The sequence below is a fragment of the Gallus gallus genome, chromosome 15 (genome assembly GCF_016699485.2).
Source record: "Gallus gallus isolate bGalGal1 chromosome 15, bGalGal1.mat.broiler.GRCg7b, whole genome shotgun sequence".
Lineage (NCBI taxonomy): Eukaryota > Metazoa > Chordata > Aves > Galliformes > Phasianidae > Gallus > Gallus gallus.
In genome coordinates, this window is record NC_052546.1 from 1,400,742 (window position 1) to 1,421,992 (window position 21,251).

Consider the following 21,251-nt stretch of genomic DNA (forward strand, 5'->3'; position numbering starts at 1 on the left):
CCCCTACACAGGCAGATCATACCATCTCTGCTATGAAGACCTGTAGACTCCTGCTGCTCATCCTGCCCCATGTCTCTGGCTGCTCAGGAGCACTCAGCACCCTGGAAGCCCTTTGTGCACACATACCTGCGTAAAATGGACTGGTGCTTCATTCTCCATGTGAATCATGGATGCATCCTCACACTCTGAGCCCTGAGCTGGGCTCACAGGATACTAATGCAGGGCCAGCAGCTTTACTCTAGAAGAGGCATTTTGAGGTTTGCAAAATCAGATGTGATCCCTTCTCTCACTTGCAGTGGGGAAGATGAGCTGTTGGTGGTTTGTGCCTCATTTGCAAAAGGCTGAACCAGGGTGGAGAGGAGAAGCAAGATGGATTTCAGTCCCTCTGCAAGCCAGTATCAGTGCCAAGGCTAGAACCCAGTTCTTGAAATCCCAAGCTCCATCCTCTGTGTCCTAACGCTTCTCTGACCATTTGTAAGGTTTTAATGAAAAAAACCCAAACCTTAATTTGCAGCAGGATTCAAGAAAAATGTCCCATTCAATTACTTAATTTTAGGTGAACTGTAATTGTAAGGCATAAATGTGTGCTGATCCAGAGCACCAAGCAAAAGAGCAGAAAGGATTATTTGTTGTTTAATTTAGCAGAGGAAGGCAGTTGGTGATGCATGAGTTGGTCTGACACCTATCAAGTTTTGTGATCTTATTTGTTAATCTTTTTAACTTTATGTTTTATTAGGATAGATTTTCAAGAGCAAATAGGATAAATGAGATTGTCTGTCACCCCGAATCACTCTCCTCTGAGTTACGAGCAGATTCACTCTGTCGAAGAAGTATAATTATGAGGAAAATGCTGCCTGTGTAATTGTGTGCTTCGTTCAGAAGAATCTGAGATCCATAATTATCCTCGGCGTGCCAGGGCAGCGCGTGCTGGCTCTTCATTTCAACAGTAAACAGAACCATGGAAGGTTTCTGTCCTGCGTGCTTACGGAAGTAGCACAAAGCAGCACAGCTGGCGCCCCCAGGAATCGCAACGTTATCCATCAGGGCTCCCGGTTCCAGTGAGGGATCTAAATTAACTTAGAACAGAGCACTGATGATGCAGTGCCTTTGAGAAGTGCTGGGGTGGTTACCTGGAAGGTCGTTGTTGACTGTGGGGTGAGGAGCACCGCCCGTGCGGAGCAGAGTGTCTTTGGAGCTGTAGATGCACCAGGTGAGGCAGGTGTAGCTGCTGGGACACAGGCAAGTCCCTGCACACACCCCGTGTTGGTCCCATCACTTACCTTTTCCATGGACATTGCCTTTGAGTCCTGCAATGATGGCGGTTCTCCAGCTGCTCCAGCAAGTGCAAAGGGCTGTTTCTTCAACTGTGTGATTCCATGGTGAGATGAGCTGGTGACACAAAAACCATAGCCTCCTGAAAGCTTGGGTTTGTCAGCCAACCAGAGAAAGCTTTGAGTCCATGTGGTGTTTATCTGAATTTGTAACAGCTTCTGTTAAGAAAAGCCTATGAAAAGTTCGTCTAGGTTTGTCCCAGAGATGAGCATTATTGCTGCAGGAGGCAGCTCTCCCAGAGGAGGAAATACACGACGTAGGCTCACTGTGGGGCCTGTCCAGACCTTTCTGCAGCTTCCTTCTCAAGGCAGAGTACAGAAGGTCGGATGCCAGTTTTGCCTGATGGGTTAGCAATGAAACCAGCCTGCCAGACGTGGATTACAATTTCTGTTACTTTGGCTAAAACTGTGTGCGCATTAGAGGAGAAGGTTGGAGAGGATGCCTCACGTTATGTGAGTCCTATGAGCAGTTTGATTTTCTCTTTCAGACCATTTTACAGTTATGAGTCAGGACTTGGTCTCACATCTGTTTTTATCGATCAGCCCAGTTTACAAATGAGGCCTCTTCTGACCCATCTAAAATTTTATGTAATACCTTATACTGCATAAACATTCTGGGAAGAAAAAATGGAAGGATGGTGCACAGACCTTCTGGCTAGTACATACAGTGACTCACTCTATCCTTTATTTCAGCTTCCATGAAGTATTTTCAGACACACTATTTACCCATTAAATGAGCTGTTTAGTTTAGCTTATGGCTCAAGTTTTTCATAGTATTTTGATGTATTTGTTGGGAGCACGACAAGAGAAATAACAAATGAGGACATTAACTCTTCCTTACATTAATCATCTGAGGGAGTCTCTCATGTAATCTTTCTGTGAATTAGCAGCTATCTGTAAGAAAAAATCTCTTCCTGCCTGCTCACAAAGGGAGAAAATGTGGTGTCCTTCCAATGCTGGCCACAAGAGTACATGTGTTTAACAGTGTCTCTTCAAGGTCAGTAACACCATTCTCAGCTGTTCAAAACAGCACATCAGTAGCACAAGCAGTGCAAATTAGTTTTGGGAGAATGTTGGGTGTGTGTTGTTGGTTTTTTTTCTCTCTGCAGGCTTCAGCCTGGCAGACAGCCTGATTCAGCTGTAGATGTAACTCAGGCAGAATGTGATCTGGAATGCTTGGTTTATGCATATGGTGGCAAGGTGCTGCTGCTGACTGGCTTGAGCAGTTTGCCAAGGTCCCTGCTGGTAGGGCAGGTGGGAACTGAAAGAGAAATAAGTTTGCTGTAGTGCTTAGCAGTGAGCTTTAGAGAGGCTGTAAATGGCTGAGTGAGTAAATGCTGCATTTTATTGGATCCAGTTACCTGTCTTGGTCCTGCCCTCCTCTGCAGTGGGAAATGATCATTGCAGTTAGAGCAACTGTCCCGTAACTAACAGACGTTTCTCCATGCTCTTTCCAAAGTCCCCTTGTTTCTCTCCTTGTCCTTTTGCCCCACCCAGTTACGTGTGCTGGATGTGCTGTGTCTTTTAGTGTTTTGGAACAGTACTCCCATGGCAGTTCCCATTCACTTTCCTTCTGGCATTCCCAGGTGCTGCAGCCACTTGCAGAGCTCATGCTCCAACCAGATTTCCACCAGGGAGAGGTTTTGTGGTGTTGGTTTTGCCTGTTATTGGAGTTGGAAACCACTCAGGAAGATGCTGTGGGATGTGAATGTCCTTTGCATTGTACCTACTGTGGTGATCGAGGGTGTAAGAATCCTGTTTTGCTTTCTGCCAGTTGAGAACCGAGCACTGTCTGTAACCAGGCAATGTACACGATAAACAGAACTGCAACAATAGAATGCAGCTTTTACACAGAGAAGCAAAATGCCAGGTTGCAAATAAAGCAATAGGGTCGCAAAGCCCCACAAGCCATGTGAGCAGCTGGTGCTTTCTGTGCTGGGGAACAAAGCATCTTTACAAAGGGTGGCTGCAGCGTACTGTAAATTGCTGAAACTGGCAACTGAAATTTCTGATGTTAAATTGTGAATCCAGCCTTGCTGAATGGCTGGCGGAGAGCGGATGAGACTGCTTTTGTGATGGTGGTGAATGGGAAAAAACAGCTCGATACAGCCAAAAGAGTCCTCACCTATGACTTTTCTCCTCCACAGGTGCCCCTGGCTAACAAAAGCCATCTCCCCAGCCATCCCGGTGTACAATGGGCTCGTGTTCTTGTTTGTGCTGGCAAACTTCAGCATGGCAACTTTCATGGACCCTGGAGTTTTTCCACGAGGTAACAGAAAATGGGACTGGTGGGTGCCCCCCCCCTTCCCCCCTTTCTTTTCTCTGACAATCTTTCTTTTTACATTTTTAATCTGTTTATGTATTATCTTTTACCCTCAGCTGGCAGTAGAGGTGATATAGTAGTGAAGAGCTTCTGAGACTTCCCAGCTTCCGAGCTGGGAGGTGTCAGTTGTCCTTGCACTCGCTGGGGCTGGCAGTTGAGGGTACAGCGCTGCACAGCATCGTTCTCCTTTGAGCAGCTCTCCTGACTGATGTGATTCCAGTTGCCATCCCTGTGTCATGCTGGCATGTTGGATTTAAGTCGCTGTCTTCACAATAGGAAGTTGAATGTAGTGGAGAGGAGAGGCTGAACTTTCTGAAACACCTTCATCAAAGCAGACTTTCCTTCCAAAAAGTCTTAAAACAAATGTGTAAGCATTGAATGCTAGAAAAGGTAATGATTAAGGCTTGCTTTAGAGTGTTTAAAAATGTATACATTTAAAAAATATCCCTGCTTAAATTAATATGGATGCACAGCTGATTAAGTAGGATAAAGATCTCTCTGCTCATGTAATGGGAACCACAGAGGAGCTCTCTCTTTTAACACAACTTAATGAGAGAATTATCACCTCATTTCATCTGTCTTCCAATAGTTATTCTCATGCAGTTTGCATCAGAGACTGCTCTGAGCAGTCTTGCCAAACCAGTGGATCTGTGCTCTTTGCAAGGTGTTCTTGCCTACCTCTATTCTGTGAATGTAAAAGCTGTTTTGAATTGCCATTGCACCTGACAAGAGCAAAGTACCTGTCCTGACAGCTTCCCTGAATAGTGAGTGCCAGGTTTCTCCAGGTAGCAGGGCATAATGATGAGCATCTGCTGCCCTTCCCTCCAGCTGAGCCCTTTGAACCCCTGAGCAATTACTGCAGCACTCCAGTAAAGGAAACAATTGTGTGTAGAGGCAGCATTCATTCATTTGTGCAGGATGATTTGCATAAAGGTACAAATGTGTACTAGTGAGATTTTCAAAAACGTAAGCACATAGAGCTTTTATCTAGTTTCCTGCATCTTTCAATTCCTCCCTCTCATCAGACATAACCACACTTGAATATGCTGTGAGTGTGAGTTATTGATGGCATCCATGCTCTTTGCCTTCAGTAGGAGGAGAGCTGAAACAATGTTGTTCAGTTTTGAATATCTCGGTTTGGGAATCTAATATCTTTGTACAGTATGGTTTCCTCAAAGAGGAGCTTGCTGACGGACACTTACTGTGCCCTAGTGTGATCAGGACTGAGCCTGTTGTAAATTCATGCCTTCCTTTAGACTTCTCTAACTTCCTCTTGCCAACAAGCTCTTTAGTTTTGTCTTTGCATTTAAAGGAGAAAAGGATATGGAGATCAAATGAAAACTTTGAAATATTCATAGCATCATTAAGGTTGGGAAAGACTGCTAAGATCATCTAGTCCAACCATCAATTAATTCTCATCAACTTCTTTTAATTTCCACTTCCCTTAACACAGAGAAGTCAGGAGCAAAGCAAAAGGAGTGCCCTACAGCTTGCCTTTCTTCCATCCCTGTCTGTTCACTTGTGGCCGCAGGCTTATCTCCCTGTGCCATGCACATACTTGGTCTGGAAGAGGTTGGGAGTAGGGAAAATGCAAGAAGAGATGGGAGTCATACTTAAAGAAAATGAGGGGGTAAAAGTGTAGATGTGTGAAGGAAGCAATCTGATAAGGAAAAGATGGGAAAGACTATAAATACCAGTGCTGGGAGGAAAGAGGAGCAGATGTTATTTCAGATCATAAGTGTTCATGCTAAAAAAGCTATCACCACCCCACGCCACCCACAGAGCTGCAACCCAAGGAGTTCAAAAACTGTGGGAGTGATTTAAAATGATACACGATGGATCTATTTGCTTTCTGCTGTTGAATTTACAGATTTAATCTTGGTTTTCAAGCTTTTTAGCACATTTCTGATAGTTACAAATTCACTTTAAAAACAATAATATAAAAGCAATGAAAAAACAGAGTCTTAAGAAATCACAGGATATGAGATGTGTTATAAAACCAGATTTGGTTGCCTTTTGTCAGCGAAAAATACTGAGAGAATCTGAGCAGTAAGGTACCACCCTCTAGCAATGTCGTCTTGTGCTCAGATCACCTAAAGCTGGTAATAAGGACATCTCTAGCTGTATTTTATGAGCTTACAGGTTCTCTGGCATGGGGGAAGTAAACCTACCTTTTTCTTGTATTACTGAACAAGGCTTGAATTAACCTCCTAGATCTGTTACTCATTTATTGATTCTTTTTTTTTAATTTGCTGGCTCTCTGAATGATCCTGGTATGAACCAGGACTCACTCTGTGCAAGTGAGCTGCCAGTAATACACTAAAATGAACAAGAAAGGGAAGTCGCTGAAATTGAGACTGCCCTGACAAATCTGATTTACAGTCTGAATGGAGTTTGCTGATGTTTGTTGCTGGCTAATTATAAATACCAACTACAAACTGACTTCCAGTATTTTTATGTGAATGTTCTATAAATACTCCTCAATTGTGTGTCAGTTCTGCTAGACTGATGTGTTTATACAAGCATATACCACTGTAGGTAGGTATGTACAACTTACTGACTTTTTGACTGCATAGTCAGAATTTTAAAAGTGTTTAAATGGTGTGACCACTCTCGTGTCTTGTTTTCCTATGCCCACACATGTATTGCACAGCATGGACTGATTTGAAGCGTTAAAGAACCCAAAGATTGTATTAATAGAAGTGCCCCAAGGGATTTAGAATGTGGCTCCCACTGACTGTCACTGATGGTTTATGAAGGAAAATTGTAGGGAGCAGTGCCAGTACAGCAGTCTGCTTCCATGCACAAACATTAATCCAGAGAATATTCTTGCAAGGTAAATATTGTAGCTGAGCCAGATCCCAGACTCATCTAAGTGAAGGGAAGAGCTCGTTGTGAAGTTGGTAGAAATTTGATCATTTTAGTAGGGCTAACGCATTTAGAGAAGATTTAATATAGAACAACATGACAGTTATTGATGCCCCACTGGGATAATATCATCAATTTCCACCTAATTTGGAGTCTGTCAATGCCAGCTGCACTGCAGTGTTTAACCAGGTGTTAAGTAGAGTTTAACTACTTGCGTATTCTCTGTCAAAAGGCAACAAATAAAGATTACAGGAACCTGGAATAAAAGGTGAGCTTTTGTGAACACCATTCTTTCCTTTTCTTCCCAAGATGCATTTGTCCATTCTAGACTGGCTTTTATTTTTTGCATTTATTTTTAAATGGCCTCTTTTTTTAAACAGGGCAGCACTTAGTTGAGACGATAAGCCATCCACCCACTGGGTTGTCATTAATAAGATGACTGCCGTATTGTCCTCCCCATCTTACTAGTGGCAAAGAGAGGCTAAATAACTTATGCTAAGGTCACAGAGTGAGAAAAACGGAATACAGGACTTGATGACCAAATCACTAGATTGTACTGCCTGTGAGAGAAGTGAGATCATCCCAGTTTTGTACTGCTACTAAAGTAAGAATATTCAGGGTATGCTATGAAGAAGTGAGCAGGAGATATGCTATAAGGAAGCAGACACTGGTGCCTGGGCTCATTGCAGGCACACAGATTGCTTCTCACTGTGGCATCAAGTTCCCAGGAGCAAAAGGACTTTGGGATGGTGGTGGGCTGGCACTGGAGTGCTTGACAAATTATCAGCTGGGGTCAGCTGGGTTGATTTGGAGGTTTGAGCTAACAAAACTTTATTTTAATATCTCTTAATGTAATTTCTTGTTGTTTATGTGCTGGTAAGCTAGCACTGAATTAATCTTAAATGCCCACAGCAGAATGTCTCACAAGGGGCTTGAATGATTTCTTGATTTCCGTCTCCTCTTTGACTCTAGTCTGCATCTCATCCCATGCATTCTGCCTGTAACTGCTGGCTAAGATAAGGCTCAAACACTTCTCTTTGTCCAGGCTCTGGACTGGCTGCCTGGTGCTCCCATGGGAGTGTTGCCTCGGGTGCAGAAACAAGCCCAGATCACTGATATGTTCAGCAGCCAGGACAACCTGTTCTGACAGTCCATCACTTCCACCACTGTCTGTTTCTCTGACAAGCCCAAGAGCACATGCAGTGCCCCTGTATCCAAGGCACTGACTGGATTAGATATTTTATCATTACTTTCTGTTATTTCCAGTAACTTTTAGTTTTGCATTGAGCAGCAGATGAAGATGAAGATAAAGATGATGACTTCCGAGCTCCACTCTACAAGAATGTGGAGATTAAAGGAATCCAAGTACGGATGAAATGGTGTGCCACCTGCCACTTCTACCGTCCTCCACGCTGCTCTCACTGCAGTGTCTGTGACAACTGTGTTGAGGTAACAGTGCTGATGATTGTGTTGACTTTGGCCCAGTGATGGAGTTGCACATATGTACTACTGGAAATGTGCAGTTGGGTCCTTCCCCCAGTATTTCAATTCTTGGAAGTTTCCATCTCTAACCTTGGTGGTGGTCTTCTACTGATCAGTACCATTTCAAGCACAGCCTTTTATTATGGTGTATGTTACATATGCAATATTGTTTGATGTCAGCTTTGTTGCTAATGGTTATTAGGTTAAAAAGTTTATAATCCTGGCTGTGTCTTCCTGGAGGTAGCTTAGGGATCATGGTGAATGGGATCGGGGTCCAGGGTGAACTATTCTCACTTGTGTGTTTGTCCACCAATGAAGGCACCAGTTTGTTCGAAATTAAGTGATGAGCCATAAGATCATTGGGGATGTGTGGAAATCGAAGTCAGAATTCTGTGTGTAGTTCTGCACTCAGTGGAAGGGCTCTACGTTTACATCAACACCTCAGCTTGGAGCATGAACTCAGTCATGCTTCTAATGTTAGTCCCTCTGAATTACGGGGCTTTCATGTTTCTTAATAACCCTGAGGTCTTGGTTATTACAGGATATTTAAAAATAACACCCAAACAGTAAGGAGTGCTTTTGGCCTATAGACATCTCCTAAAATTCTAAGTACAGAGTGCTGTATCCACAGTACTTGTGTTGCCTGGGGGCAGTTTCTATTGCTAAGCTAAAAATTCCACTTGTTAAGGATCATTTCTGATGCAAGGTCTTTTTTTTTTTTTTTTCCAAATAGAAATGTGATTTTTTTAATGTGTCTAAAATATATTCAGCTGTGCCATTAAAATGAAAGGGACTGCTAATCAGAAAGCAAAAAATACTGGTATCAGCTAGAATGCTGTACATGCCATCTTTGTCCTAATCCTCTTTGCCAAAAGCAAGGGAATAGTCCCAAGGAAAGCAGCACAGTTACTTGTGTGAAAAAGGCTGACGGGGTTTATCTCGTCAATGATTTTCTCCTTCAGGAGAAAATACTTAAGGAGGATGCTGGATCTGAGAAGATGGAGAGTAAGGATCTACTGACGTCCCTGGGTGGAGGAGAATAGCCACAACTATTTGTTTGTTGTCACACAATTCCATTAGACTGCTGTGTGCTGTTAAATAGAGGTGAATTTTTTTGGAGAAAACCTGGCTCATATATTCCTAGTTTTAAAACAAATGTTTTCACTATTTCTAGATTCTAAGGACTGCTTAGATGATGCTCACTTCTCAATTATCCCATGGAATTTCTTTCTTCTCCTCTCCCCAGTGGCTTAGCATAAAAATCCTTTTTCAAGAAATGACTTTTTCTCAGGAAAAGATTGCCCAAAACTCAGTGGTACAAACACTTGAGATTTCATGCTGCCATGGGGCCTCCAGGGGAGGCAGTTCTGCAGCAGCAATGAAAATGAGAGAGAATCCAAAGTAACCCAAATAAACCAGTGGAATGCAAGGGGACTGCCTACTTCCCAGGAAGATTTATTGATAGTCAGACTAGTTCAATGCTTCTTATTCTTCTGGCAGACAAGAGTGAAACTCTGCTTGTATAATTAAATTATGATTGCTGTGAAGAAATAGAGGCAGAAAGCATTAATAACTTCTGAATCAATGAATGGTGATCTTAAACAGCATACTTTATTGATCCTTGTGATGTTTATTTCTATTCACCTGTCTATTCTACAAGAGCTTGAAGACAGTGATAAGAGTGACTGCTGGCTTTTCAATGTGGGACCCATTCAGGGTTGGAATTCACCTCTTTTATCTTTCAGTCTAGAAGGTACTATGAAAGTTCTTAGCCTGAATATAAAACTTTTGAGCCAGTTTGATAAAAATAACCTAACAACAAAAAATGACAACGCTTGCAGAAATAAAATCAGTTGAAACCTGAAGCCTGCTGTGACCAGATGGACTAAAAAATAAATCCATGACAAAAGTAGTCAGATTTTTTTTCTTTACTGAAGTGTCCACAGTGGGTATTTATATAGGTTCATAATCTGTAGATATTTTAGGCAGTGTACAACCAGATTCGCACCATAGACATATGCCGGGTCAGCATTTCAAGCATAGCCTGAAGTGATCCTTATTAAATCACCTCTGGCATTTTCTGATGTGCTGTGAGAAAACTGATCGATTTCTTTTATTTAGTGAAGTTTTGGTAATTACATTGGGCAAAACTTACAAATATGAAGGTTTTGGGGACCTGCTTGGTGGAAAAGTACTTTTCTTGCGGCTCACTATTTAAAGTTCAGCTACATATAAATACAGAAATGTTGGGGAGATAATTCTACAGCCAATACTGCATCTTCAGAATATTATAGGGTATGATAGCTTCATTGTAATTGACTCCTCATGTGATGGATGATTAAAAAAAAATCAGTGCATCTGCTGCCAGCGAATAAAAAGCCTGTTTTATGTTGCGATGTGTTCTCTTAACTCTATGAACTCTCAAGTACCTCTCCATTCATGTATAAAGAAACCATTTGATGCTAAGAAGAGCCTTATAAAGGGAGTGTACCTGGTTTGTAAAGCTTCAGAACTAGTTAGATGTGATTTTACATGACAACAGTTCAGATTTACCTCTTAAGAAAAGCTATTTCCTTTCACTGTTTGGATATTGTTCCCTGTCTCTCCCTTTCTTTACAAGGACTTTGACCATCACTGCCCATGGGTCAACAATTGCATAGGACGGAGGAACTATCGCTATTTTTTTCTCTTCTTGCTGTCCTTAAGTACGCACATGGTTGGAGTATTCACCTTTGGCCTGATTTTCGTATTGAACCACATGGAGAAGCTGGGAGCAGCTCATACCACCATTACGTATCCTTCTTCTTGGTCTTCGGAGACACAAGGTGGCCTAGAGGAAAATGTGAAAGAGTGGATATGAAGGTTTGTCTTCCTGGAACTGGTGCAGGTTTACTCCTCTCCTGATTCCTATTGCTCCTCACCTGTAAATGCTTAGGTTGATTCTTCCTCTCTACTCATCTGACCTGTGGTTACCCCCAGTACTGTGTCTGATCTTTTGTCTATCACAGTCATCACTAAGGCACACAGCAGAAAGATACAGTGCCTCCCTGAATTTTACTTCCAATTGGGTGTGACTCTACACAGTTGAGTACTCCTTACTGTATTTAAGCATATGATACAGTATTGTTTGCCTTGGAGGTATTTCAGCTTCATGGCAGTGTAATACACTAACGCCTGGCCCTGAGGATTGCGACTCCCTTTGATAGTTTAGCACAGAACAGACTTCACAAGATGGTTGAAGCCAGGATCAGTGAGTTCACTTTATTTTTTAACAATCTCAGTGATAAGGAATAGATGGACTTAAGGTGAAATTTGATTAGCCTAATTGAAGATGATAAACATGCTCCCTATTTCCAAGATTTTTTCTCCTTTTCCTATCCTTGTTCTTCATAGTTTCATTTTCCCTTCACTCACTCCAGTTTCTTTAACTCTTGGGCACAGAATGGCTGTCATGTGTGTGGCTGGGTTATTCTTTATTCCAGTCATTGGTCTCACTGGTTTCCATATTGTTCTAGTGGCGCGAGGACGCACAACCAACGAGCAGGTAAGAAACAGTCTTCTCTCTGTGTTTGTAGCTAAGATGTTGATTTGGAAAGAAAAGCCAGCAAGTCAGCTTGGACAAATAAAAAAAAATAACACTCTTCTTGGGGGTTTTGCAAGGATCTAGGAACTTTGCCTCCTTTTTCATTTTCACTTTCTTTCTTGAATGCACTACAAGCTCAGATGTCACCCTTCTCCTAGCCACAAAGACTTATTTACCATTTAAAATCTATTCACGTCCTTGAAATCGGGTTTATGTGGTGAGTACTGCCAACTCCAGAAGTTCAAACTTTATGAGTCAGACTGAACAAATCATGAGACTGAACAAAAGAAAGAAAGGAAAAGATTTAATCAAGTCTTTGCCCTATCTCCTGATATTTTGAACTCCCCCAGCCAACCCACATGCTCTTAATAAGGTCTGAGCTAGCTCTGTCTCTCTCTCTCTTTGTCTCCCTTGTTCTCATGTCTATGTGCACGCGCACACACACAGGCTATTGGAGCTAACTTGTTTTGCTTCTCCAAACCAAGTGCTGACGCTGCATCTTGTGCCAAAAAACCTGTAAAACTTCAGTTCCCTTGCAGTTACTCACATGTATAATGTTCAGACACTGTGTGGGGCCTGCATATATACGTGTGCATACATTGATAGCACGCAACAGGTGATAGAGATGTAGTCAGGGGATCCATAGCATGCCTCTGCCATTTGTAAGGAGTAGCTCAGCTGGGGCATGCAGCATGCCAGTAAGCTGTCTGAGGCTTTGTACACTGAGATGAGATTGTTTCCTATCCTGCAAGAGACAATAAAACCATGCATAAAATCCATGAATAGTGTGAGAAGTTAACATAGGCAAAGAATCTGAAGTCATCCTGAATTGTTGCCTTACATGGCCTTTGAACAAAGCAGGCTTGCTGTAGCTGAAAATCCTTAAATGCTTTGCTGTGCCTATCTTAGTCTTTCTCAGAGTCAGCGTGTCTTAATTTTAAAACTGATTTTGGCCATGTATTAAGTTTGATAGTGCTAACAATAGTAACATGAAACCCAAGGCATTTTAGTCTCTTATCCCAAATCATGTTCTCTCTGAGGCTTGTTTCTGTGCAGGGGTTAAAATTGTCCATGGAAATTTGAGGCTGAGGAAGAAGGAAAAAATTTTTTGAAAACTTAGAAAACAAACAAAAAATTATTCTATTTTTAGTTATATTGACATGTGTACAAGTTGAGAATTTTGCATCTAATTTAGTTGAAGTAACTATTGGAAAAGGCATCCTAGGTGAAAATCAAATATTACACTGTCTTAATTTCTGTGCAGTCATATGTACTGCAGAGCTGTAACCAGAGGATAGGTGTTCACAACCTTCAGATACCTCTCTTATCTAAGTGATTAGGACCACAGACTAGCAGTGATAGATAAGAGATCTGCTTCAGGCTTTGCCACTGTTTTAAAACATTCAATTTTCTTCTGTAGTCTTAGTATTGGTTTTCTTTTCTGACACTATTAGTTATCTGCAGTCAAGTCTCTGGTTACAGTTCGCTCAGCACACTTATCCCCTTTCCCATGACATTTTTGGAGGCCAGTGGTGCAGACATGTGGTGTTTTACTGTGCATTCTTGGTGTCCATTCATTGCAGAGCTCATAGGTTTTGAGCATTCATAGAAGACAGATTGTGATTTAGGAGTGCATAGTGGCTGAACATAGATCTTGTGTGCTTTCTGAATACCTCTGAAAGTATTTTATGGAACCAAAATAACCAACATCTGCTCATAGCCTGGTATTTTTAGTTTCTGGATAGAGTAAATAAATACCTTTCCTTCCAAGATCGCTTTCCATCTGCATCTCAAAGTCTGTTGGTTGCTCTGAAAGTAATGCCTGCTATTTATTTCCGTGGAAACTGCAACAGATGTGAAGAGCACAGTAACGTCATTTGCTCTACCAAATTCTCAGCTACAAAACACTCTTTCTCAACACAGTCACCACGATTAGCTGTGCATTTTTGCCTGCAGTGAACAAGTCTGCATGCTGCACTCAAAAAAGTCTGCACCAGTGGAGGTGACCCACTGTCACTGTCACCACTGCTGAAATTCACCACCCACCCCTCACTGTGCTCACAGCCACTTCTGGGTTTCCATCAACATTCAGCAAGTATCGATGAATGTCAGTGGGTGCCATTTTTTCCACGTGGAGGAGTTCAGTGACACACCTTCACTCCACACACAGTCCCATGTCAGACACCATTCTGTCACAGTGCCCCTCTGCTGCCATCTGTCACACAGCAACAAAACATAACAGGATATTGGTGGGAAGGTTCAACCTCTGCTGCCATACCACCAACAGCCGCCTCTGATGTCATGGGCCAACATCGTAAAATAGGAGGCATTGCTTTCAAAGCAGCCCTTCTACTTTGGAAACCAAATGGCTATAATTAGTAATGTGATTTGTGAGTTAGAGAAATTTTATTTTCGTGTTGTGTTTGAGAAGCTGAACAAAGAGATATGAAGTGCTTTGCCAGCATCTGGCAGCTAGTTAGCTTAAGCCCAGGAATGAATGCTGATGTGCCAGATGTGCAGGTCTGTGCTTTAGTCGTCAGGTTACTCTTCCAACTTTCAGCATGTCTCTCTTGGCCTTTTAAAGAGTTTTATGTAATATCAAATAGGCCAGTATAATATATTGCAAAATCATTTAATCATTGTTATTTTATGTGCAAGTAATTAAAGTATTTCTGGTACTCTTTAAACTTCGTGCTAGATCAGGACTGTGAGTTGATTAAAATGCATTACTTGCAAAAAGCAACATAATGCTTTTATTGGCAACCACGATTAATCTCTCTGGCTTTATTGGTATTTATCCCCATATGGTTACTTTCAAGTATCTGCCTGCTAAGTACAAACCCTTTATAGTGTTTATGAAGCTTTGACTACATCCTGCCAGTCTAATAAGAGTTGACTTTTATTAAAGTAGCTAATTTCCAAGTAAGTACAGTACTAACTGGGGAGTTGCTGGCACCCTCCCCCATGAGACAGTGGTTCATGCTGATTGCTGCCAGGGGGAGGAGGATGATTTGGCAGAAACATTGATCTCATCCAGCATTAAGACCTGTCATTCCTTTTTGTTTGGAGGGGACTTAGCAGAGTAGAGGGGTGGAGGTTACCAGGGAAGGAAAGAGACCAACACAGGATGTCTGGCTGACAGCAGGCACAACTCATGCAGGAACAGCACGGAGAGGTGAACACAGCAGCTTTGAAATGCACTCATATTGAGCTCATGATGCTCATGGGAAAGGCTCTTTCGCTGCTGTGCATGGTAGCTGGTGGAGGGGTGTGTCAGAGCAGGGGGAAAAAGTGTGGCATTCAAAGAACAGCAGTCTCCTGTTTGGGCAAGACAGTATTGTTTGAACAAGGCATACTTGTCCTTGCCTTTCTAAAGGTTAGGCAATTACTTTTATGAAACCAGAATTTGAGCACTGACCTGAATATGTTTCCAGGTGACAGGTAAATTTCGAGGGGGAGTGAATCCTTTTACCCGAGGATGCTGCGGAAATGTGGAACACGTGCTCTGCAGTCCTTTGGCTCCCAGGTAAGAGAAAGGGAGTAAGGGAGGTGGAGAAATTGCTGGGAAAGAGGTAGCTGTGGTTGCAGCTTCACTGTTGCATAGCTGTAATCTGCCCAAGCAGTTGCTTTCTTCATATAATTTGTAATCCTCATGCCAGAAATAGGTATTCGGAATGAGCAAGTCGGGTTATATCTAGAGCTGATAGCCTTGTCTCACCAACTTGTTCATCCAGTGACTTTCAGTAACAACTTTCAGTATGTTACCATACTTCCAGCATGACTTTTGCACTGTACAGTCAATGTCCAAGTATAGGTGAGGAATTCTAGCCTACCGGACACGAAGAAGGAATCTAAAATCAGCATTTCCCCTTGAGACTTGAATCTAATTTAAGGCAGCTGTGGTTTTCAATCTCACTGTCGCTTTCATTATCATAAAACAGATTTCCAACCAGGTCTACATTGTAGAACCTAGGATTTTATTTATGGCTTTCTATTTTTGCGGAAATTGATTTATCCCTTCACATTTTGAAATCAGGATTTTAATGCAGTTGATCAAATGGAGTATAAATATCCTAGATGCTGAGCTGTCTAGCCTGTATACGCACTAATAATATCACTGCCAGAAGATTTATTTGGGCCTTTTCAGGATGCTGAGCAATTCCAGACCTCAGTACTGTTATCTATTTTTATTTTTTTTAATTAGCTGTGCAACAAATAAGTTCTAAAAGTCTGTTACCTTTATTAAAACGGAGACACTGGAATAGCCAAAACTTAAAAATCATGTCAAGATATTTTAAGTGAGCTGGACTTTAGAAGCTGGGAGATACTCTGCTTAAGAGAGGTGTGTGAGCAACGTCACTATTGCTATTCTCAGACTTTTAGAAAGCCGTGTTTTTGTGTTTTGTCAAGGCCTGTTCAAACTGTCCTGCATACTGAAAGACACTGAGCCGTCACTGCTAGAATGTTCTTTTCACTTGATGAAACAGAGAAAGCTTATGTATTGTGCTACATATGTGTTGTACAGCCACTGCCAAATTGCACTTACAGAGTCACGGTCCACTGGAAAGTAATTAAGTATCTAAAATCATCCATTTCCCTTTAGATTTGCTGCTTGCTAAAGGCCTGTTTCTTTTACTTCCATTCATGTTAACACTCTATACACACTACAGAAGCAAGTCACCATGTGGTATGCTATAATTGACAGCACATCTTCTTCTCCACATTAATTCCCCACTCGCTGGGTCTTATTCCCCCAGTCTCCTCCACCTTCCACTGCAGGGAAGCTGTTTCATGATAACTAGGTAAGATCTAGTAACTTGCTTCCTTTGGTGGTAGGCCTCTCCTTCTCTCTTCTCATGATTTGTGCTCTTGTCCATCAGTGCTTCCAAAATAACTTTTTTTTTTTAAATACATCCTCTCCTTTTGTTTACTAAAAACCCCAATGATCTTTTTATTGCTTTTTAATTATTACTTGGGCTGACTTCCACTGAAATAAATGGAGCTTACTTATGTAGATTCTATCACATCCTTAAATCATGCATCAAGTGGGAAGATTGTCTTGTCTCTATGTCTAATTTTTAGGTTATAGTTTATTTTAATGATAACTGTTGAACAATTAACCAGGTACATAGTTGAGCCCAAGAAGAAGCTGGCTGTGAGCGTGAAGCCTCCTTTCCTCAGACCTGATTTATCTGAACGACAGATCACAGTGAAGATCAGTGACAATGGGATCCAAGCCAACCTCAACCGGAGCAAGGTGAGGCTGCTGTTAGGCACTTCTTCTGAAGAGGGCATCCTGAGCATTATGGAACTAAAGCCTGGAAATTGCTTTGTTGAATTAATTTTAACTAACTTATATTGTGAGAACCCTTGAACCACCAGATTGGCTGTTGTACTTTGAGGAAAGTTAAGAGCTTCCAGATGACAGGAAGGTTTCTGGTCCAGTGAAAGGACCATAGAAATTGTGTTTCAGAACTTGTTGAGTTCTGAACTTGAGTTCTTTGCTCTCCTCTTTCTTTTTTTTTTCTTGTGGGGTTTTTTTGTGTCTTTGTTGTGGGCAGTAATTGATTCTTTGGTCATTTGCAGTCCAAAATCAGCCTGGAAGGTCTGGAGGATAAAGGTATGGATGTGCAACCACCACTCCCACCCAAAGGAGATCAAAGCAAATACTCTGAGTTAAAAGGGCAGCTGGGGACCAGTGAAGGTATAGTTGCATAATCAGTGTTTTATTTTTAATAATATGAAAATATTTTACCCTCTTTAAAACATTATAGTATTCTTTCAGAACACTAAGGGGGTCTGGGTGAAGGGCTTTGTTTTACAAAAGCTATGAGCCAGAGGAATTAACAGCAGGAAGGGAAAAGGGAAAAGAAAACTTGAAGTACCTCATTCCAGCTGGGTATTTCAGTTTTGCAGTTTTTAAACTCTTTTAAACCCCCTCTTAAATTTTGATCAGTTTAACAATGAAAAATGTCATTTTGAAGTAAGGAATCAGAAATATTAGCATAAAATGCTTAGTCATAAGAAACAGATGTTTCATTTATGAGAAGATTAAAGCTTTGAGACTGTTTAAGAAATCTCCTTTCTTCAGACAAAACTATTTGCTGAATTGATCCCAAATAGCCAGTAATTTGAAATATAGCAAAAATACTACTCACCAAAGTATGTCATACCACTTTGTATAACATACCTTTTCTTCTTCTCTTTAGATTATTGCTCTGGACATGGGCACTGTTATTTCTACATGGGGCTCTGTTGATTTTGTTGGAATTCATCACAAAAATAGCACGGGTTCCATTCTTTGCAGAATGGAGCTCAGTTTGCAGAGTAGCATAGATAGCAAGAGCTTAGGAATGATAGTATGCTGTCCACACATTCCAGTATAATGTCTGTTTTTAATTCTTATCCAGAAAGTGGCCTTTCACCCAAATTGATCAGCCCTCCTACACCTGCCATGTACAAGTACCGGCCGGCTTTCAGCAACAATCCCAAAGTCCACTACCATGCTGCTGCTGAGCAGGTGAGTGAGCTGCAGTGGCCTGCGACAATCTGTTCCCAATTAATTCCAGACAATGTGAAGCTGAGAAAGTCAGAGAGCCTGGAAGGCGAGCTTGTGGTATTCAATCAGATACGTAGCCATAGATGCAATATGGATCCAGGACAGCTGCTGATTAAGCCAGGACGCCAGGCAGTGTTATGAATTGGTAACTGGGTTTGGTATGTTCACCCTGGGGGTTGCTGTTTCAGTCTCAGCCTTAAAGGGTGATGTTAGTATAGGCTGACTGGTACACATACAGAGAGGTTTGTAGACTTGTGGTGGAAATATTAAAAAAAAAAGAGTTCATTTGGCAAGCTGAGAAGATTACACGTCTGACAAGCCATACCTACGTATAATGTACAGAGGGAAGGAGAGTAGTTTGTGTGAGGAATATTGTGTTATCTCTTCTGTATCAGTTCTTGAGCCTGTCAGTGTAATTCTGCTTTTGAGTGGTGAAGGCTGGTAAGAGAGAGGGATCAAAGCACAAGGATAAGTACCACAAATGCACTTACAGGCTGCATCATTTCTCTCTCCTCCTCCTTTACAGGCTGTCACTTTTTCCAGAGAAAGACAAATTTAGCACCATGCTCCAGAGGTAGTGAGCTGTTTTGCAGAGTTCCCGATCTTCTAGCTCAAAGACTGAAACCAAAGAAAAATTTGGAATGAAACATATTTTTGCTAGTTGTGGTTTTTTTTATAATTTACCTTTTAAAAGAAATTAGAGCATAAATTGCATTGACTGCATTTGTGATTAAACATGTGGCTGATAATCACTCTTTGCTGAGCTGATGTAGCCAATTTATTATGCTTCATGAAAAATCCTTCCTTAAAGAAGAAGTAGAAACAATTTTCTTAGCACATAATGGTCTTTTAAGTGAACAGAACTGTAAGCAATTTTTCCTAGAATATAAACAAAGGGAAGTCTTATATGTTTTCAATGCAGATAAATAAATACTGGCCTGTGTTTCCTTCTCTAAGGTAAATTATTTTGTTGTTTAAATGGTGGGAAGGAGCCTCTCTGCTCTAATTAATCTTAGATGCTTGATTTTGAAAACCTGTGACCTGATATTCAGAATTGCTGAATATTTATATCTCTGAGTAAAGTGAATAAGAGTGTGCCGGTCGCCAGTATGCTGAAATGAAGCCTAATGGGTGTCTGACTCAGCACTCAGAACCAGACATCACTCAACTCAAGAGCTATTTGTGGAAAAGTTGAAGCAGAGTGCTTTTCCAAGGTCATAATTACCAGATTACAATCTCATTTACCTTGACAGAGTTTCAGTTTAGAAGTTACCTCATTGTGTCCGTGTGTTAACGTACTTATTAGTCAATATTGTTTAGCAGTTACTGTGCCTGACTCCTTGATTCTGAGGTGCTGTCCACGTGCTGAGGAGTTAAGAGATTCCTCATAATGAACCTTTGTCGTAGGCTGTGAGTCTGAGAGAAGGTGTCCAACTTTTTTTAACTCCTGTGCAGTCCCATGGAGAGCAAATCTGTGCATGTCTATTATAAGCTTTTGTTTCTCATATTCACCTCTGTTTTAGATCACCCTGCAGGAGGGACACAGCCAGGGGGCTCTGATAGAAGAGGATGGCAGGAGCCTTGATTATCAGTCCGAACCCAGCCTGGACATCCCCAGCTACCGGAAGAGCTCCCTTCACAAGACCTATCAGTCTTCCCCACTCCAGATAGATTCCTTTGCCATCAATTCACGATCACTGAGCCTGAAATCTGCTGGCAGGAGAGGGACAGACAAAGTGCCCCTTCATCCAATAAAGTCTGAAGGGGCGGCTTCCACTCCTTACAAAAGCATCTTTTCTCCCAATTCCCTGTCGAACAGAAATGGGAGTCTTTCATATGACAGTTTGCTAAATCCTATGTCGCCCTCGGGGAGGAAATGTGTCACCCATTCTGCAGTCAGCTCTGTTGGATACCACTCACCATATTTATCAGCCAAAATGTGCCATCTACGGGGGAGTGAGCTGCAACGCCAACCACCTCAGAGCTTCAGCCCGGTGCTGGGGGGCCCAGCTCCACATCAGCGAGACCCCTCTCCAGTCCGCTATGACAACCTTTCCAAAACCATTATGGCATCCATTCAGGAAAGGAAAGAGATGGAAGAGAGAGAAAAACTCCTCCACTCACACCCTGATTCTGTGTTTGCAGACTCAGGAGTCTATGACACCCCTAGCTCTTACAGCCTTCAGCAAGTCAGCACGCTCTCTGAAGACCCACGCAGCATGGCGATGAGATACGGATCTAGAGACAATCTGATGGCTGCTACCAGTTTTAGCACAAGGAACCCTATACTGCAGTCCTCAGTGTCTTCGCTCTCAAGTGCAATGACAAGAGCACCAAGGACTTCCACAACCTCTCTCCAAGCTGATTTAGCCAATAACAATGTCCAGACGCATCAAGCACTACAAGGCAGGGTGAGCAATGGCTCCTACAAATCACCAGGCCACCAGGTCCCATCGTCCCCCACAGGAATGCCTAGGTCACCCTCTTATGGAGGCCCAAAGGCTATCTCATTTGTAAACACTGTGGAAATTACAGAGGTGCAATCAGTGGGAGCACAAAGGTATGTACCGCTTATGGTGCTGCTTAGAACTGAGAGGCTCTTTGTGAGATGCCCCTTGATGTGTCAGCTGCTGCTACAGGAAAGATGCTAGTATGAAAAGCTCTTTACCTTTTCTTAATCTGGGACTTCCAGAACATACATGAGGTCTTTTATCCCATCTTAGTGAGTCCTGGGGATGAGACACACTAAGTTTTGGTGTAGTGGTATAGTTTTAAAAGGACTCCTGAGAAAAGCCTGTTGTCAGTTCACCCTGGCAGTAGGTCATAAAGGAAATTATTTCAAAGAGTTGATCAAGAATATGCTCTTTAATTACAGGCATCGTAGCGTGCCTCCTCACTTGATTCAGTATGTGTCTTCTGTGATTAGGAAGTTCTACACTCCACTTTTTGTATGTCTTTCAGAGATGAGCAACATAATTTTGTTTAACTTTGAATATTTATCTAGGAAGTGTTTTTTTCAGAGCACTGTTTCTAACTGTAAGTAAGCACGGTTTGGGTTAAAGTCAACAGTGAAAACATTTAAACTTTCCTGCAGATACTTTGCAA

At 41.9% G+C, this 21,251-nt stretch overlaps 1 protein-coding gene across 13 annotated transcripts in view; it reads left to right on the forward strand.

Annotated features, from left to right (window-relative positions):
- ZDHHC8 (zinc finger DHHC-type containing 8) overlaps window positions 1-21,251 on the forward strand; it is a 96,841-nt gene that overhangs the window by 59,771 nt on the left and 15,819 nt on the right. For 10 of the 13 annotated variants that reach the window (XR_005840008.2, XR_003077775.3, XR_001463188.4 and 7 more), the window contains exons 2-11: window positions 3,479-3,600; window positions 7,814-7,971; window positions 10,625-10,797; window positions 11,446-11,548; window positions 15,022-15,113; window positions 16,345-16,389; window positions 16,712-16,844; window positions 17,174-17,291; window positions 17,998-18,107; window positions 19,670-20,706. Coding sequence is in view for 4 of the 13 variants with exons in the window: in NM_001038691.2 (NP_001033780.1) it covers window positions 3,479-3,600; window positions 7,814-7,971; window positions 10,625-10,797; window positions 11,446-11,548; window positions 15,022-15,113; window positions 16,345-16,389; window positions 16,712-16,844; window positions 17,174-17,291; window positions 17,998-18,107; window positions 19,670-20,706 (2,091 nt within the window). In the remaining 9 variants the exon portion in view is untranslated. Of the gene's footprint in view, window positions 1-3,475; window positions 3,601-3,710; window positions 4,045-7,788; window positions 7,972-10,624; window positions 10,798-11,445; window positions 11,549-15,021; window positions 15,114-16,344; window positions 16,390-16,711; window positions 16,845-17,173; window positions 17,292-17,997; window positions 18,108-19,669; window positions 20,707-21,251 lie in introns of those variants that run through there. The other 3 variants (XM_015275256.3, XM_015275257.3, NM_001397885.1) reach the window with 3 other exon arrangements.